General features: G+C 45.8%; 8 protein-coding genes across 8 annotated transcripts; 4 read left to right on the top strand and 4 right to left on the bottom strand.

Moving 5' to 3' along the window:
- Positions 1 to 283: 283 nt before the first annotated feature.
- On the bottom strand, positions 284 to 2,452 carry ASPWEDRAFT_535116 (uncharacterized protein). The gene is made up of 4 exons (XM_040837896.1): positions 2,208 to 2,452; positions 1,953 to 2,160; positions 657 to 1,904; positions 284 to 609 (listed from the first exon to the last, which is right to left on the bottom strand). Exons 1-4 carry the CDS (start codon positions 2,407 to 2,409, stop codon positions 390 to 392), a joined length of 1,878 nt encoding a protein of 625 aa, XP_040689742.1. The 5' UTR covers positions 2,410 to 2,452; the 3' UTR covers positions 284 to 389.
- A 1,317-nt stretch (positions 2,453 to 3,769) lies between these two features.
- ASPWEDRAFT_28653 (putative serine/threonine protein kinase) lies at positions 3,770 to 4,804 on the top strand (the record flags this gene model as incomplete). Its single annotated transcript, XM_040833164.1, has 4 exons — positions 3,770 to 3,849; positions 3,897 to 4,174; positions 4,217 to 4,425; positions 4,514 to 4,804. The coding sequence occupies 4 exons, from the start codon at positions 3,770 to 3,772 to the stop codon at positions 4,802 to 4,804; spliced, it is 858 nt and encodes a 285-aa protein (XP_040689743.1).
- Positions 4,805 to 5,403: 599 nt separating this feature from the next.
- On the top strand, positions 5,404 to 6,669 carry ASPWEDRAFT_28654 (glycosyltransferase family 2 protein; the record flags this gene model as incomplete). Its single annotated transcript, XM_040833165.1, has 1 exon — positions 5,404 to 6,669. One exon carries the CDS (start codon positions 5,404 to 5,406, stop codon positions 6,667 to 6,669), a length of 1,266 nt encoding a protein of 421 aa, XP_040689744.1.
- A 133-nt stretch (positions 6,670 to 6,802) lies between these two features.
- ASPWEDRAFT_41302 (uncharacterized protein) lies at positions 6,803 to 7,618 on the bottom strand. The gene is made up of 2 exons (XM_040835520.1): positions 7,001 to 7,618; positions 6,803 to 6,941 (listed from the first exon to the last, which is right to left on the bottom strand). The coding sequence occupies exon 1, from the start codon at positions 7,466 to 7,468 to the stop codon at positions 7,001 to 7,003; it is 468 nt and encodes a 155-aa protein (XP_040689745.1). The 5' UTR covers positions 7,469 to 7,618; the 3' UTR covers positions 6,803 to 6,941.
- A 167-nt stretch (positions 7,619 to 7,785) lies between these two features.
- On the bottom strand, positions 7,786 to 9,145 carry ASPWEDRAFT_41303 (alpha/beta hydrolase). The gene has a single exon (XM_040835521.1). It carries the CDS (start codon positions 9,130 to 9,132, stop codon positions 8,212 to 8,214), a length of 921 nt encoding a protein of 306 aa, XP_040689746.1. The 5' UTR covers positions 9,133 to 9,145; the 3' UTR covers positions 7,786 to 8,211.
- A 1,165-nt stretch (positions 9,146 to 10,310) lies between these two features.
- On the bottom strand, positions 10,311 to 11,494 carry ASPWEDRAFT_41305 (uncharacterized protein). Its single transcript, XM_040835522.1, has 4 exons — positions 11,027 to 11,494; positions 10,772 to 10,980; positions 10,596 to 10,724; positions 10,311 to 10,545 (listed from the first exon to the last, which is right to left on the bottom strand). The coding sequence occupies exons 1-3, from the start codon at positions 11,472 to 11,474 to the stop codon at positions 10,635 to 10,637; spliced, it is 747 nt and encodes a 248-aa protein (XP_040689747.1). The 5' UTR covers positions 11,475 to 11,494; the 3' UTR covers positions 10,311 to 10,545; positions 10,596 to 10,634.
- Positions 11,495 to 12,618: 1,124 nt separating this feature from the next.
- Positions 12,619 to 14,516, top strand: ASPWEDRAFT_172859 (ANL family adenylate-forming protein; the record flags this gene model as incomplete). Its single annotated transcript, XM_040830984.1, has 5 exons — positions 12,619 to 12,931; positions 12,980 to 13,722; positions 13,775 to 13,869; positions 13,927 to 14,048; positions 14,098 to 14,516. 5 exons carry the CDS (start codon positions 12,619 to 12,621, stop codon positions 14,514 to 14,516), a joined length of 1,692 nt encoding a protein of 563 aa, XP_040689748.1.
- An 849-nt stretch (positions 14,517 to 15,365) lies between these two features.
- On the top strand, positions 15,366 to 15,932 carry ASPWEDRAFT_172860 (SDR family NAD(P)-dependent oxidoreductase; the record flags this gene model as incomplete). The annotated part of the gene is made up of 1 exon (XM_040830985.1): positions 15,366 to 15,932. The coding sequence occupies one exon, from the start codon at positions 15,366 to 15,368 to the stop codon at positions 15,930 to 15,932; it is 567 nt and encodes a 188-aa protein (XP_040689749.1).
- Positions 15,933 to 16,156: the final 224 nt, after the last annotated feature.

Here is a 16,156-nt window from a genome sequence, read left to right on the forward strand (position 1 = left end):
AGACCCTCTCAAAGTGGAGTCATAAAGCATGGGATAAGAGTGATTTCAATTGAAACCGCATATTTAGGACAGAGAGAATGGACTATCTTGGAATGAAAGCGTGTCTTGGCTTTGAGCCCTGTTGTGAGCTTTACCTCATTTGGCAGTTAATCAATTGTAGGAACTGTTACTTCCATTTTGGGCAATAGCAGCGCATGCTTTACTCTAGTAGCCAAAGCAAATTCATGTGAATATGAATGAGTCATCCTTGGCTGGTTTTATAGTTACAGACGGGTATTCATCTTTGCAAAAAAATTGAAATCAATATTTCTTGTTCCACACATTAGTTTAACTAAGAGTAACTTGATAATAAACCGAAAATGTTTGTATGTCCATCACATACACAGAACTTAGGAAACATAAGAAAGCAAATGATGATCCCTTTCCTCCTGCACTATTGTAGCGTCAAGCTTTTCTATGATGTATTCTTCATTTAGATGCAATGTGCCTTGGAGCATGGCCTCTATTGCGGGGTTAACCATACGGCCCCAGTCACGGAGCAACTGGCCCTTCGATTTCTCGAGAAGATCAACGAATAGTTTAAACTCTTCGTTCTTTGGGCGGCGGAACCTGATAGATATGAATAAAATGAATGAACTGAACAGTGGGGAACATACATCGTGTCTAGGTTAAACACATCAGAAGATGTTGACAGTCTCACGTCCAGCATGAGCCCAAAAACACCCGGACCAAACTTCTGCTCCATGATATAAAGCCGTTTTGCGATTGTTCTTAGGGTCTTGAATTCCCTAATTCTTTTTTTATATTCATCCGTACCTTGTTGCATAGCTGGGAATATTTCACCCATCATGGCCTGTGCAATCGCCGCGTCATCGTGGTTCTGTGGATTGCCGCTTCTTGTTGACCTGTGTGGCAATGTGGAAGGCGTGCTGTGGACATAGCCACTCACAGATGTTGCTTCGGATCCACCATTCTTTTTAAATAAATCAAGGATCAAGTAGGCTTGGAAAAGCTTGATAGTAGCAACCTCGCTATCGCATTGCTTGATGAAATCAAATTTCTGCTTCTGGGTCAGCTCGCTCAAAGGACGCTGTCGATATCCTGTATCACGGCGTGCTTCGCGGAGCACCTTCTGCAAAGCGAGGATAGACTCAGGGCTGGCAGCAGTGATCAAAGCGTTGAGAAGCGCAATTGAAAATCTCATTTCGGATATCTTTCGTTTATCCTGTATATCCAGTGCCAAGGATGAGTCCTCTAGAGCCGAATGGCCTGGATACTGTTCGATTTGATCACACTGGTCGTGGGTGCGTTTTCTTCGCCTGCGAGTGTCTGCGTCATTAGCAGAAGTCGGTGCTCTTGGTCTCTTGGACCGCCCAGGAAGCTGGTTAACACCTGTATTCGAGCACGGATCGCCCACCGTTACCGGATCATTGGGAGTATTTAGGCTGCCGGGGGTTGATAAGTCAAAACTTTCCGCAACCTGGTTCTCGTCTACCATTTCTGTCTGTAAGATTGATTGGAAATCTAGCCCATTGTTTCCGGCGTGCCCAAAACTCCAAGGATCAAAAGAATCGGTATATATGTCTTGGTCATTTGCATATGGCACCAGCTCCAATGGATTGAATTGGTCATTGCCGTGCAGCGGGTAGGAGCTTCCTAAGCCTTCTGGACAAGCCCAAATCGTATCGTCAAGATTATTATTGAAACACTGCATGATTTGGGCATCTGAAGTGAAGGATGTTGTTGGATTGAGGGGAAAACTAGGAACGGGCTGTGCAGGTATGGTCGTTGCAAGCCTTGAGGATATCAGTGAATCCAAGAAACATGTGATCGACTCCGCATGAGAGATCAAGGACCAGTCGCTCGTCGTAGAGGTGATCGTGGTCTTTTTATCTATAAGAATGCTACACCTTTAAGCAGATCGTCCAAGAGCCAAGGGAAAATTCCCATACCGCAAAGCTATGACAAACGTTGTCATGAAATCCCACCTGTCGATAAACACCGCCCCAATGATTGCAGTGACCACTTTGCGAAGAACTGCCGGAGAATCAGGACTGGTACGTTTATTATATGAGATGAAGTTAGCGATGCCAGTGCGTTTAGCGACCCTTGCAAAGTGATTTTTGTTCATGAATTCTTTTGTTGTATTATGGATCCATTCTGTCAACATTAGCCTAAGCTATCAAACCACCAACGAATAACTGTACCTCGATTGACACCTTTTTCACAAAGGGGAATAGTTGTGAACATCTCAAGCAGTTTGATTCCAGCCATAGATAGAGATCTACAGCCATCATAGTTATCCTCATCTGCCCCTGCTGCCTGTAAGGCCCGACGGATCCAGTCTTTCGAAGCAAACACATAGCCAATTATAGCTTCAACTGATCTCACATCATCATCGGTGGGCATTGTTATCGGAATGTTTAATAGTAAATGGTAAGGTTGAAGGTGTGTGTCATAGATGGAGTTGAGAATTGTTTCTTCTAGTGGACAAGTAGTGCTTTATAAAAGCCATTGCATGCTAAACTCACTAACCTTAGTAAAGGCAGTTGCACTATTTATGCTAACCCCGCTGTAGCCTAATATTATGTATATGGTTTTTTGCCTTGCGTTGACTACCGTAGCTGTAGTATTCAACGGGAATCTAAGGAAGGGTCATGTTGATCGTGTGAGGCATTTGAATGCATGTACCATGGAACCTTTACCGCTCGCCCCTATTAGTTAGGAGACTTCTACCCCCAGTCTTTTTTCTAGGCTTATGTACATGCAGGTTAGGGAAGGCGTATGAGTCGGTCAAGCTAGAAAATGTCAGTACTTAGATTATATCATGCTGTCATTCTTTCTGTATGTTCTGCCCAGATTCAAATACATCTCGCGGCAAGGATAGGCAAAATCGTAGTCACTAAAAGAGAGATAAAGAGATAGCCTTGCATTCATACCCCGGAGGTTCATTGATGGCGGTCAGTTTGCCCCTTGCGGCCAAAAATATACCTACGTCTATAAAAATAACTAACTGCTATTATGTCTTTTTTAATGCCACACATATAACTAAACATTTTTTTATAGGGATTTTATGTATTTTATGTATAGATGTTGTACAAAATTGAAATGCTAACCTTGCAGTGTGCTATGTATCTTTCATTGAATATTTTATATAGAACAGCCACATAATCATTCAATTCATATATTATTATTTATTCATCCTTTTCTACTGAAAACAATCTTGTATAAATTGTATAACCGTAAAATGATTGATTAGAGTTTATTATCTATGAAACTACCCTTAGACTATTCCACCCTATACCAGGGCAGGTATAGGCAGGTTAAACCGACTACAGTTTAGGATGTGAAAATAGTTGCTGTGTATTATGCTAGCAAAGCTTTACCTGGGAAGGCAAGTGTGGGCTTTTCATTGACCAAGCTGGGTTCTAGGAAGGGCGAAGAGGGGAAATGGCCAGAAAGGAGAGCAAGGTAGTATAGGAATACAGAGATAATATCAGGCTCTTGGTGGTATAGAAACTAAGTCCTTGATCCACCAAATACATTTCATCTTTTCTAAATACTCTGATAATAGCCAATAATAAGTCACAACCCAATCACAGAACAACTCAGCAACATCCAAATGATAATTCAATCTTAGTATAGCAATAAAAGAATTCCAGAGCAAGCAAAATGAAGCATACTGGGAAGATATAGAGGTTGCACAAGCGAAAGGCGATACGGGATTTTTTTGACTTCATACCTTACTAGGATTATTCTGACTACCGATATGAAAATACGTCCATCATTGGACCAAAATGGAATTTACAATGTGACGAGACAACTGCAAGAGACAGTCTGGCTTGCAATGTATGAATCCCAAAATGACGATGAAAGTTTCTTATATTGTATTATAGGAATGCCAGCAATAACCCAGTTATTCTAAAGAGTGTCAACCGTTTTCGCTTCCAGAATGAACGAGACGTGTTGATGCATTTCCAATCTAAAACGCCTTTCATACGCCCCTTGGTTGATGAGGTCGTGGATCCACCAACGATTGTCTTGAAATATCTAAACGATAACCTGTTGAATGCATCCATCTCACAAAGGCTTACGAGTACAGAGATTAAGCACGTTTCCAGACGCATTTTAGAAGCATTGAGGGTTCTACGTAAAGATCGCTTTGTGCATACAGGTAAGCCAAACCGAGAGTATAGAGTGTATCTAATCTTTCTAGACATCAAACCCGACAATATCCTCGTCAACCACGGCCAAGATGAACGCTTTACAGATGTTCAATTAGCAGACTTCGGCAGCACCGTCCCCTCTGATTCAGGATATGCCAAAGAAGGTGATTTGATCGGGACACCCATTTGGAGGATCCCCGAAGCCCATCTCGGAATTGGGTGGAGTACCTCGACAGATATATGGTCATTCGGTGCATCGGTATGTCAGACCTATATACAATCTCTCAATTATACTGAGTCTTGAGTTGATAATCCTTCTATATGGCGATAACTTCTTTCTTTTCAAGGCAGGTGTTTCTATTGATCATGAGGACTACGAACTTAAGACTCTGCAGAGACAGTGCGAGTTCTTCGGGCCGTTTCCTATGACGTATCGCGAGATCTGCGCTCCCGAGACACTGAATACTCTGGCGTATATCATGCAGAGTATTCCACCTGAAAAGAAGAAGCCATTCGCACGTATTACAGAGAAGGAGATTTCCGAAGAAGATAAAGGTTTCGTTGTGAAGATAATGAAGCTGGACCCGAGGGATAGACCTTCCGCTGCTGAGCTTTTGCACAAAAGGTGGTTCAGCTGATAGACGCCAGCATAGATAGCTCTGCTCATTAACAATGCGTGGCAATTGATACTGTAAATTAAAAGGAACTGAGCTGTTCCATGTCCTGGATTACTGATACAGGCAAAGCCGTATACTAAGGCAGCCAACCGAGCCGTTGACTTATGATTGCTTTACAGGGAACAATGGCATTCAACGGTCTTTGTCCTCTTTGTCCTCTTCGTTGGTACAATGCCTTTATCCCTATCAGTTCTTTGTATACCCACAATCCCATTGTCTGTCTTTTCTCTTCATAACTATTGTAGAGAAGTAAAATTTTCATTTTAGGAATCCTGGAATCGTAGGCATAAGTATCGCGATATGGCTGCAGTATCATCATCTTCAACCAGAATTGATCTGCAATTGTGCATTGATTCTTATCCTCATCTTCACTATCAATTGAACCCACCACCTGTCCGAAATCGAACTTTCAACCTATCCATTGAATCGAAACATTCACTGAATCGTTCCAAATAGTGAAGATGTCTACCATTCAGGTAGCGTCTACAGTGCCTCTGGCACTTTTTCTGGTATGGTATCTTACCAGTATGCTTTCCCAAGGTAGCTTTCTTGTCGACAACATGTCTGTCATCTTCCTTTGCTTATTTGTCTTCAGGTACCTCCGCCTTGTCGGTCATCTTTGGTCTTTCTGGGTCTTGTACAAACCTTCGCCAATCCCGAAGAAGCCCAGTTATCACCCGGCGGATTGCAGTGTGATCCTTCCCACGGTCGACCCAACTAACCAGGACTTCCAGGAGTGCATCACCTCCTGCCTGCGCAATGGTCCAGGGGAGATCATCATCGTCACTGTGGGCGATGCACTAACCAAGCTGACCAAAGAGACTGTGGCCCCATTCAAGAACAGCTTTCCGGATACGCAGATCTTGGTGGAAACTACGGATATGGCTAACAAGCGTGTCCAGGTCGCCCATGGCCTTCAATTCGTTCAGACAAAGATCACGGTTCTCCTCGATGACCACGTTTTCTGGCCTGCACGCTTCCTCCGGACGATCCTCGCCCCATTCGAAGATCCCAAGGTCGGTGTTGTTGGAACAAACAAACGGGTTCGTCGGACAGATACTGGCTTCAACATCCGGTCATTCTGGAATATGATTGGCGCCCTGTATCTGGAACGTCATAACTTTGAAATCCGCGCCACCAATGCTATGGACGGTGGAGTATTCGTCATCTCAAGCCGCACATCGGCACATCGCTCGGAGATCCTCCAGGACCCCGACTTCATCGCCGGCTTCACGAATGAGCGCTTCTTTTTCGATCTTTTCGGTCCTCTCAACGCTGACGACGACAACTTCATTACTCGCTGGGAGGTTAGACACGGTTGGGATATCAAGGTACAGTACTGCGACGACGCTCTAATTGAGACCACACTCGGAACATACCCCAAGTTCATCTCCCAGTGCCTGCGCTGGGTTAGAACTACCTGGCGCAGCAATTCAGCGAGTTTGTTTACTGACCGGACAGTCTGGACCCGACAGCCTTGGTGCGTCTATGCCGTTTACATCACGTCGTTTGTCAACTTCGCTTTGTTCTACGACGGTGCACTGGTATACATCTTGCTCAAAAGCCAACTTGGAAACCCAAAGTCTCTGAACTATCTTGCGGCCTGGATCTTCTGCACCAAAATGGTAAAGCTGACGCCCTATTTTCTTCGTGAACCCCAGGACCTGGTCATGCTTCCGGGCTACTTCCTGTTTGCTTACTTCCACAGCTTCATCAAGCTGTACGCCGGGCTGACCTTTGGAGTGACTGCATGGGGTGGAAGGAATTTGGCTGACGTTAACAAGGACTCCGAGACGGACAACGATGATGAGAAGAAGAGTGGTTGAGAACACCGCGCAGCGGACTGGATGGCTTTAGGTGGTGAAGGATCAAGGAGAATACTGGTGAGCTGGGAAGAATTTGGGGGAAATGGTTACAGAATGCATTCATGGAGTTTAGGAAAGGAATTGGGAAGCGATACCCAGGGATAGAAAGGTTAGTTTGGAATTGGAGTTTATTAGGGGAATAGATTATTTCATTACAGGTAAACAATATTATCAACATCTAATCCATTTTGCATTTCATTCGCAGAACGCCTTTGCGTAGATATCAAGTGAATCTTGTATAAAATTAGCGACTGAATCCCCACACACAGACAAGATAGAAAAGATAACCCACCTAAGCCTTCTCACACTCGAGGTACTTCTCACCCCTGCGGCAAGCAGTCTCAAAAGCCTTGCAGCAGGCAACACCGGCCTTTCTCACACAATCCTGAGACTCGCCGCTCTTCTCAACAGCCACGATGGTGTTTCCGCTGGAAAGCTTCTGGCCGGCGCGGTAGGGCGACGAGCCGCAGTAGTCGCTGCCGTAACCGAACTCGGACTTGTGCCACGAGCACTGCTGGTTGTTGAGGATGCAGTCGTACTCGTCGGGGTTCAGAGAGGGGGTGGAAGAGGGGGTGGCGTAGGCGGAGATAGAGGCGGAAGAGGAGGGGGAGACAGATGCAGACGAGGAGGGAGTCGAAGAGGGAGAAGCGGAGGGAGTGAGGGTGGGAATCTTGGTGGGGAGAGGAATTGGCAGGATGCTGGCCAGCTGAGCAGAGGCACCAGCGAGGAAGAGAGAGGTGATGGCGATGTTGAGACGCATGTTGATGATTGTATAGAGTGGATGGAGAGAAACTGAGAGAAATGAGAAAAACTGGGAACTGGGGAATGGGACTGGGGTAATTTATATTCGACAAAGCAGCCAAGAAAGACCAACGAGAAAACTCTGCTCCATTATTCCTGTCGAATGGCTGCCCTGAAGAGGGAAAAGATGGAGCTGAAAGGCTCCGAGATCGAGTGCCGATCCGGAGACGAACACCTGTGCACGGCCTGTGATTGGTCCAGACCATGAAGCTGAAGGCGTCCCGTCCCGATCATCACGCCGATCCTGACAGCAATCATCGCAGCCCAACTGTTTCCTGATGATATTATTTGGAATGGATGATAATGCTGAGTCGTCCAAGTCATTTTAAAAGAACAGCATCAGTAGGGAACAAACTGACACCCATTTGCCCGCAGAATAAATAATGAAAATATTTCAGGGTCCATCAGACCCTCATTCGAGACCGTTTCGATCCACATCGACGAACCTCTCAGACCGCCACGATGATCATTGCTACATAAGGTATCAACCCAGAATCGAAGATCGATCGGGAAAAAGATCATTGGGATCTTCATGATTTAATGCAGGTTTTCTTGCATCCGGCCTTTGGAACCAAGCTGTGCCATTCACCATGTGGTTATTTTCTCCGACACTAGAATGACAGGAATATGAAGAAAATCAATGAACAATATATGAGTGGGGTATTCTAACTAATGTACACTATTTACATATGGCCTATTGGCTTATCTTGCAGTCTCAGGTAAGAATTCTGTGAGAATATCCTCGAGATGCTGCGCAATCGTATAATGGTCTTCATCCGACTCATGCAGCTCACAATGAGGCAGTCTCTCTGCCATATACCGCATCATCCGAATAGGCGAATTCTCATCCTTCGTTCCATGCCACATCTGGATCTTATTATATGACACATCTTCCAGTTTAAATCCCCAGTCCTGCGTCAATAACCCTGCTTCTTGGACAGTCGCACGGGAACCCTGAGCGAAACCCTCGAAGAGAATTTGTAGAATCTGGTCTCTTCGTTCTTCGACTGGCAGATCTTTCCCCTCGAAGTCTTGCTCGATATTGTTGAGATAGTTATCCATCCATCGTTTCCCTGGACTGGTAGCAGTTCCCCATCGGAGGGTCCCGATTATCCCATTTCCTAATCCTGTAAGGCCTCGTGGGAAATGCTTCGCTCCGAAAGCTGTCATCTTTCGTGATAATGTGACATCTTCTGTCCCTGCTGTCCATGGCCCTGATCCAGCGAGGACACCAACTGCAGATAGTCTGTCGCTTGGCAACGCATGCGCACATGCAACCGCATACGGACCACCCCCCGAGCCACCCATGATCGCATATTTAGACAGTCCAAGATGATTCGTCAACGCATCAACATCAGCAGGCCAGTCCATAATCCGACGGTTGGGTTGGAAGGTAGACAGCCCGAATCCAGGCCGATCAGGAGCGATGATACGCAGTTTGCGTCGGTTGGCTATATTCACGAGTTCTGATGCTTCGAGGCGGGAGGAGGGAAAGCCGTGGAAGTAGAGGAGGGGAAAGCCGGTTGCAGGGCCGTATTCTGCGTATCCTAAGGTGCGGCCATTATGGAGGGGAAGGGTTTGGTGGAGTTGTCTTGCGGAGAGAGAGAGGCGGGTTGCTGCCATATTAAAGATGTGGATGGATTGTATAGAAGATGGAAAGAAGAAGATTTATATGCCTTAAGTAACTAACTCCTCGATATTATGACTCTTACTCTGAGTTCTCGTATATGTGTGAATGACGATTGCTATGACTGATTTGTTCTAAAAATATACTTTATACGAGATGTTGATCAATTTGGGTGTTTCATTGAAGAAATAGCTCGATGGAAGGAAAATGACAACCAACTATTTTGCATTTAATAAAAACATCGCAATGCATACCATAAACAGACTGAAACTGCAGATCATCGTATTCCATGATTGATACTGATAGGCGGGGACCATGGCCCCTCATTTAAGAAATGCCAGTGCTTTAAAGATTAAGATCAGCTAGAATGTTCCAGCATCTCAATGGCGTCTCCTTATCCTTTTCCCTTCCGTCGCCAGGCGAGAATGGAAAGTATCTCTAGCACACTCCCCACTGAGCCCGTTTCATTAGTTTTGTCGTATCTGGCAAACCACGACAATAAAAATACAGAGTTGAATGTAACTCTTCATAAAGAAACCCTCTTGTTCACCTAAACCAAGTTTTCCATCTGCAAATATAGTTAGTATTTGCATATTCCAGAAAATTCTAAAGCATCTCGTTTCGTGCTATTGAAGTCACGTTCGAACCAGCAAATGAAAAAGCTTATGTTAATTCTTCGACCCTGGCCGCGGATATATATCATCCACGGTCGGTGGTATATTGAAGCTAATTACACAAAGAAATGATATCATCTTCCTCCCACCGTAGGGCTACGAAGTCAATATATTAGATAACTTCCGTTTATTCTCTGTCATAATTTGATAGACGACAATATGGCATTATGACATTCGGGAGAACCCGCTTATGTTCCACTTTAGGTTAGATCCTTGCAGTGAGATATTCCAGCATTTTCTTATACGGCCATCACGAGATCAGATCAGATACTCTTCTGTTGCTGTATCATCAGTTATTAGCTTCCGATCATTGAGTTGAGAATTCTACGGCATTATCCTACTCCTTCGTAGATGTGATCTTCGTGAATGTGATATTCCAACATTATATATAACGACATGTTGCACAATACTCAACTCTCACTGGTCTATACCCCAGCCCTGCCAAGCACTGCCCACCCACCACTATATAAACACCATCTGGCCCCCACCAACACACCCCATTCATCCCAACAACACATGATCACCAGGATGCTCACCTGGCTCAAATCGCTCTTCGGCTCAAACACCAGCGCAGCCCAAAAACGCAAAAGCAACCGCCTAAATCGTCGACGCAGTCAACGTATACGTGCCCGCGAACGAGAACTGCGTCGGTGGAGATACGGGAGTGCCAGAACGGCAAAGTTTAAGTGGGCAGGGGGTGCATATCCGCCGCCGATGTAGGGTAGTCTGCGGTAGAGGTATGTGATATGGTATATTGATGAAGGATGGATTTTGATTTTGTATACAGGATGAGGCGATCAATATAATAAACATGGGTTTACTATTTACCAAGTCTCCACATAAGGCCTCAAATCCAGCTCATGGGTAAATGATGTCCTTGACTGTGTATGCAGATACCAGTATGCCTCTGCGATCTATCCATTATTAGCGCATATTCAGCCATGGATAAGAACTGACCTACCTGTTCAGGACTAATCTTCGAATCAGGGACACCCTGACCAAAAGCCTTCGTCTTCTCAGTGTCAATGATACCATCGATGATAGCATGGGAAACATGGACGCCCTTAGGGCCGAATTCACGCGCCAGAGACTGTGCCAGAGCGCGGATTCCGAATTTACTCATGGCGAAGGAGGACAGACCTGATCCACCTTTGAGAGATGCAGTTGCGCCTGTGATTTGTTAGATTTATTTTACTGCATATACTAGAATGCATACCAGTGAAAATGAGTGTAGGCGGATACTTCTGACTCGCTGGTTTCTCCCCCAGCATCAATGGCAGCGATGCCTGTGAAAAGTTGTAGGCACCCTTAGTAGTAGTCTCTAAACTGCCTAGAAACTCGTCCATGCCTTGCTCCAGGAAAGGCTTTTTGACAAACTTGCTAGCTACGTTGTAGATAGCAGCTGATACACTTAGATCCGGTCCGAATTTGTCTTTGATTTGGTCGAGTGTCGCGTTCATACTGTCAGTGCTGGTAACGTCCGTTGGGATGCCGATAGCAGACCCTCCATTTTGAGTGATGTCGTTGACCAAAGGGTCCAACGATGACTGTGAACGAGCAAGGAGGACGACGGGATAAGCTTGGCCAAATCGACGGGCGATTGCGCCGCCTGTTCCTGGACCTGCTCCAGCGATGAGGGCAACAGACTTGAGACTTGAAGCCATTGAGATTGTTTGCAATCTTCAACGCTTGTGCTTTGGCTGAATAAAAGGTGTTATCCAAGGGAGCATGACGTCAAGCATTGAGAACAGCTTTAAGGGCTATGATTGGCTGATAGCTCGGTTTACCCACTCCGAGATTTGCACGTGACTGGGTCCACGATCTACCTTTCGGCTCTTCCCTTTTTGTTACAGTGGGAGGCAAAAACGGGTCAGGACTTATTGCCAGGCAGTGTATTGTTAAGAAATTCCTTGAAATTTATTTTCAAACCCAATCAGCCGAGTTGATGATATTTTTTAAAGCCAAGATACCGTATCGAGCTGAACTTGAGCTGTAAAATACCGAGTCGAGTATTGAATTAAGTTAAAAATACTATCCCAAGGCGAGGTTATTCCAAATAAGATGCAGTGATAAGATCTCATCTGCATTAATATGTGCAGACCCCCCGCTTTTAAATAATACAATGTTATTCTCTGATTCTAACATATTTTTTTATCGTATCTACTGACTCGAATAGCTTCATTCATAACGTAAATAAAGCCCTTTTTTCTTGACTCACTCAGAGAACCAGACCTTTCTTAATACCATTTAGTTGATCGCAATTGTCAGTTCGGAAATAGCCTCCTATTCTCTATTCAGTATTATGTAGCTCGAAGCCTCTGACGCACTAAATATTACCTCGAATTGAAATTCATATTTATCTGGTACAAGCGGTACTGTATGATCGACACCAGCCAGCTGAGAATGAACTATCGATCGATCGATCCTGAAACCCCTGGCTACTCGCACACTGCAGAGTTTTCACCTGCAAGGTCAATTATCCTACTACAATTAGCAATGAATACCCATTCATCCACTTTTGTGATTATTTAGTATGATCAGACACATTATACATACCTGTATAGGGAAGCGGTAGAAATGCTACCCACATAGTAGTAACTAAGTAGTGGCAATAAATGCGATTCCTTTCCAAGCACACCATAGTAGTGTCTTCAATACCAAGGAAATTATGTAACGGGTTCTCAAAGAAAACTGATTCCACCGCGCCTGATATGCTCTGGTTGTGCCATTGCCCTGGACATCTACTCAACTCTACTTGAGTCTCAGATTGCCATTTCTCAACATTGGCACCCTTCCAAATACAACAAGATGACCGCAGACATAAATGGCAACCTTCCAAACGATCCGATTTTCAGACAGCTACTCAAGGTCGCTAGGGAGGTCACCCATGTAGTAGTACATGACCCTTCGAATGGAGTTGATGCAGACTATGCCCAGCTGCTGACGGATTTGCTCTGCATGCGAGGGGCTTTACGGGAGTTTCTTCCGCACTCTCTGTTTGACGACAGGCATCTTCTTAATGAGGACACACCCTACGTCTTTGTACTATCCAATGGCAACTACGAGTATATCATTGCTGCCTTGTCTATTCTCTCCATCGGAGGCGCAGTGGTGCCAATCTGTGAGTCTAATGGTTCCCTTTCAAGATGATTCTTTAATACGACCACAGCCACTTGTATCCTGCCAGAGGAAGCGTTATATTTCATGCAGAAATGCAAGTCGTCCACTTTCCTGGTCGGTCGAGAATACCAGGACCTGGGTAACAAGATCCACGAACACAGCTCTGCCAACGGTCTCCCCAGCACCGTTCTCCCAATTGAAATGAATGCATCTCCAATTATTGATCCCAAGAGCCCACTCATTACTTTAACTCCCGGAATGGAGATATCGCCGCATCGCCCCGGCATAGTCTTCTTCACATCCGGCACCACAGGTCCACCAAAAGGCGTGGTGCACGCTCGAAGGATGTTCTACGAGATGCATCGAGTCAGCGGCCCTGGTCACATATTTCTGAGCCATCACCCCGCGTTCTGGATTGGCGGTGCCCTGCCACTCCTCCGACAGCCTCTCGCAGGAGCACGCGTCGAGGTCATCCCTTCTGATCCTGTGGTGGTCTGGGAACGGCTCCGGGCAGGCGGAGTGACGCTTTTTACGGGCCCACCGCACTTCTGGACCTTGATTATGCAGCATTTTCAAAACCACCTCGCCAGTCTCCCAGCTGATAAAGTGAGCGCATACATCCGAGGAGCCCAGAACCTTCAAGTGGCGTATGTGAGTGGCGCGATGCCACATGGCCCGCTACGTCGGTTTTGGCGAGAGGAAATGGGTCGGCCGTTGCAGGTTTCGTATGGGGCAACGGAGCTGGGTGACTATGGTTTATCAATTCATCCCGAAACGGATGTTACTCTGGAGGTGGGACGATTGAAAACGCTCTCATTACAATTAATGGCTAATCGTCTTACAGCGCTGCGTAGGAAGACCAGACCCGAATATAACGGTCCGCCTGTCAGACGGTGATCATGGAGAGATGATGATCAAAAGTGAAGCGCTGTTTTCCGGGTAGGTAATATCCATATCCCATCAGTTGATGTCGTCCAACTAAGTCGAATGCCTCAGCTATCTAGCCGATGAAGCAGCCACTCGGACAGTTTTTACTGAGGACGGCTTCTACCGGACTGGAGATCTTGCTCGCCGAGTAGGAGAAGACTATGTCCTCGAAGGACGAGCATCTCACGAGTGTAAGCTATTCATTCAATCCCGTGGCTCCGTTAACACTTCAAACCACAGTCATCAGGTTCCTGGGCTACAAAGTCCCCATACTGGAAGTTGAAATGCGCCTTCTAGAGCTCCCATTTATCTCAGAGGGCTGTATCCTCAGCGTCCTTGATGAGGACAACAACGGCCTAGAAGCAGCCCTTGTTCGGTTACAGCCCGGCACGGATCAGCTATCTCTCAAGGCTCTACGCGAGCACCTTGCGGCCAACCTACCGATGTATATGCTTCCAGCGATGCTCCGAATTCTCCGGGATGGGGAAGAAATCCCCCGGACTCCATCATTAAAGGTTCTGCGCCGGGACACAGTAAAGAAATACTTTACACGTTCGGAGAAGCAGGAGCTGCCCTCGGATGTCGAGCAATGGGATTTCCAGCGTGATCGAGACACACTGGCGCCGAGGGCATGGGATTGGTGTGGATTACAGGAATGAGTGTGCTGGAAGAGTAATTTGAGTCGTTGTGATTGTATATGAAAATATAGGTTTATTTGAGAATTTCGGTAACATATCAACATAGCTATTATCATGCTGTATTCTGTGCGGTTGACATTGAGGACTTGAAACTTAAGATTGTTATTGCTATCAAAGACAAGCTAGAAAAGGAAATATTTTGTAATTGCACCCCGTAAGAATGCCGCACTAGCACCTGTAAAGCATATACCCATCCAAAGTATTCACTGATTAAAATACCTACGATCACCAAAGCCCATTGATTAATAATTCAATGATGGGTTACATTTGTTTGCTTCTCGATGTATCAAGATATTAGCCTGTAGAGGTTGGGTGATATATTATGATTCTAAGATATATATTTGTTGTGGGATGACCTTGAAAATCTGGAAATTCGTTTTCTGAACATTGCGTGCCATACTAATGGCCCATGGACTTTCTTAAAGCCGAGATACACTGTGGGATTAAACATTCCCCCACCCACAAATTGGGCAATTTGGCGCATCTATTGAGAGTTACGTTGCCGAGAGGCAGATTTGAGGGAATAGGCAGTGACTCAAGAACACGTCATATGCCAATCAATCTATGAAATCCCTTTTGACTTATGCTCTTGACCGCATCTTCCTAGACAGTGATAGACCCGCCGAAACCAATTGTTGTGCCAGTGCCAGCTCATCATAAGTGGGTATGGAGAATGAGCCATGAGGGCATTACTTCAATTGGCCTAGGCTGGTTTTCACGGTTACAAGAGAGCATTACTTTATCTTCTGTTTAATTCCTCGGTACCTTGAATTGCGCCCATACAGGAAGTACCAAAGCAAGGAACATACGATGGCACCCCGTCTCTTGAACAAAGTATGCATCATCACCGGTACTGGAGGCAGCATGGGCCAATTCTCACAAGAGGGAGCCATCATTGTCGGATGTGACATCAATATTACAAACGACGTAGCAACCGTCGATGCTGTCCGAACCGCAGGCGGCGAGATGATATCCTTATGTCCCTGCGATATCACAAAACGTGAAAACTGCAAGAAACTGGTAAACAAAGGCATCAAAACATACGGCCGAATCGACGTCCTCTACAACAACGCCAGCATGGCCTACTTTGACTGGATGAACGAGATCAGAGACGAAGACTGGTACAAAACCATCAACGAAGAGCTGAATCTCATCTACCTTCTCACCCGGGTTGCGTGGCCTCATCTTCAAAAGTCCCGTGCATCCATCGTCAACGTCGGCTCAATCAGCGGCGACGTCGCAGTCGCTCCCTTACCGGCCGTCGCACATTCAGCAGCCAAAGGAGGCGTTATTGCCATGACGCGCCAGCTGGCCATGGAAGGGCATGAACATGGCATCCGGGCTAACACTATCTCTCCTGGTGTGATTGAGACGTAACAAACGGCTCCCCACATGAAATCGACCGAGTGGTCGGCTGCAATGCTGCAGAAGATTATGCTGGGACGTTTCGGTCAGCCTGAAGATGTGGCTGCAGTGGCCTGCTTTTTGGCGTCGGATGAGAGTTCCTATATTACAGGTACGGACATTCTGGTTGATGGAGGGTTGACGGCTTGGTAGTTGGTATATCTATATCAGTTTCAATGTTCGGTTATGGCCAATGT

The sequence above is a fragment of the Aspergillus wentii genome (genome assembly GCF_001890725.1).
Source record: "Aspergillus wentii DTO 134E9 unplaced genomic scaffold ASPWEscaffold_4, whole genome shotgun sequence".
Taxonomy (NCBI): Eukaryota; Fungi; Ascomycota; class Eurotiomycetes; order Eurotiales; family Aspergillaceae; genus Aspergillus; species Aspergillus wentii.

Bases quoted from the DNA above. Each gene is read 5' to 3' on its own strand.
- ASPWEDRAFT_41302 (XM_040835520.1), bottom strand. From the start codon at position 7,468: ATGCGTCTCAACATCGCCATCACCTCTCTCTTCCTCGCTGGTGCCTCT.
- ASPWEDRAFT_535116 (XM_040837896.1), bottom strand. From the start codon at position 2,409: ATGCCCACCGATGATGATGTGAGATCAGTTGAAGCTATAATTGGCTAT. The intron at 2,161-2,207 runs GTACAGTTATTC...TAATGTTGACAG, and splicing joins TGAAAAAGGTGTCAATCGAG to AATGGATCCATAATACAACA. The intron at 1,905-1,952 runs GTATGGGAATTT...TTAAAGGTGTAG, and splicing joins ACGTTTGTCATAGCTTTGCG to CATTCTTATAGATAAAAAGA.
- ASPWEDRAFT_41303 (XM_040835521.1), bottom strand. From the start codon at position 9,132: ATGGCAGCAACCCGCCTCTCTCTCTCCGCAAGACAACTCCACCAAACC.
- ASPWEDRAFT_41305 (XM_040835522.1), bottom strand. From the start codon at position 11,474: ATGGCTTCAAGTCTCAAGTCTGTTGCCCTCATCGCTGGAGCAGGTCCA. The intron at 10,981-11,026 runs GTATGCATTCTA...AACAAATCACAG, and splicing joins GCCTACACTCATTTTCACTG to GCGCAACTGCATCTCTCAAA. The intron at 10,725-10,771 runs GTAGGTCAGTTC...AATAATGGATAG, and splicing joins CGAAGATTAGTCCTGAACAG to ATCGCAGAGGCATACTGGTA.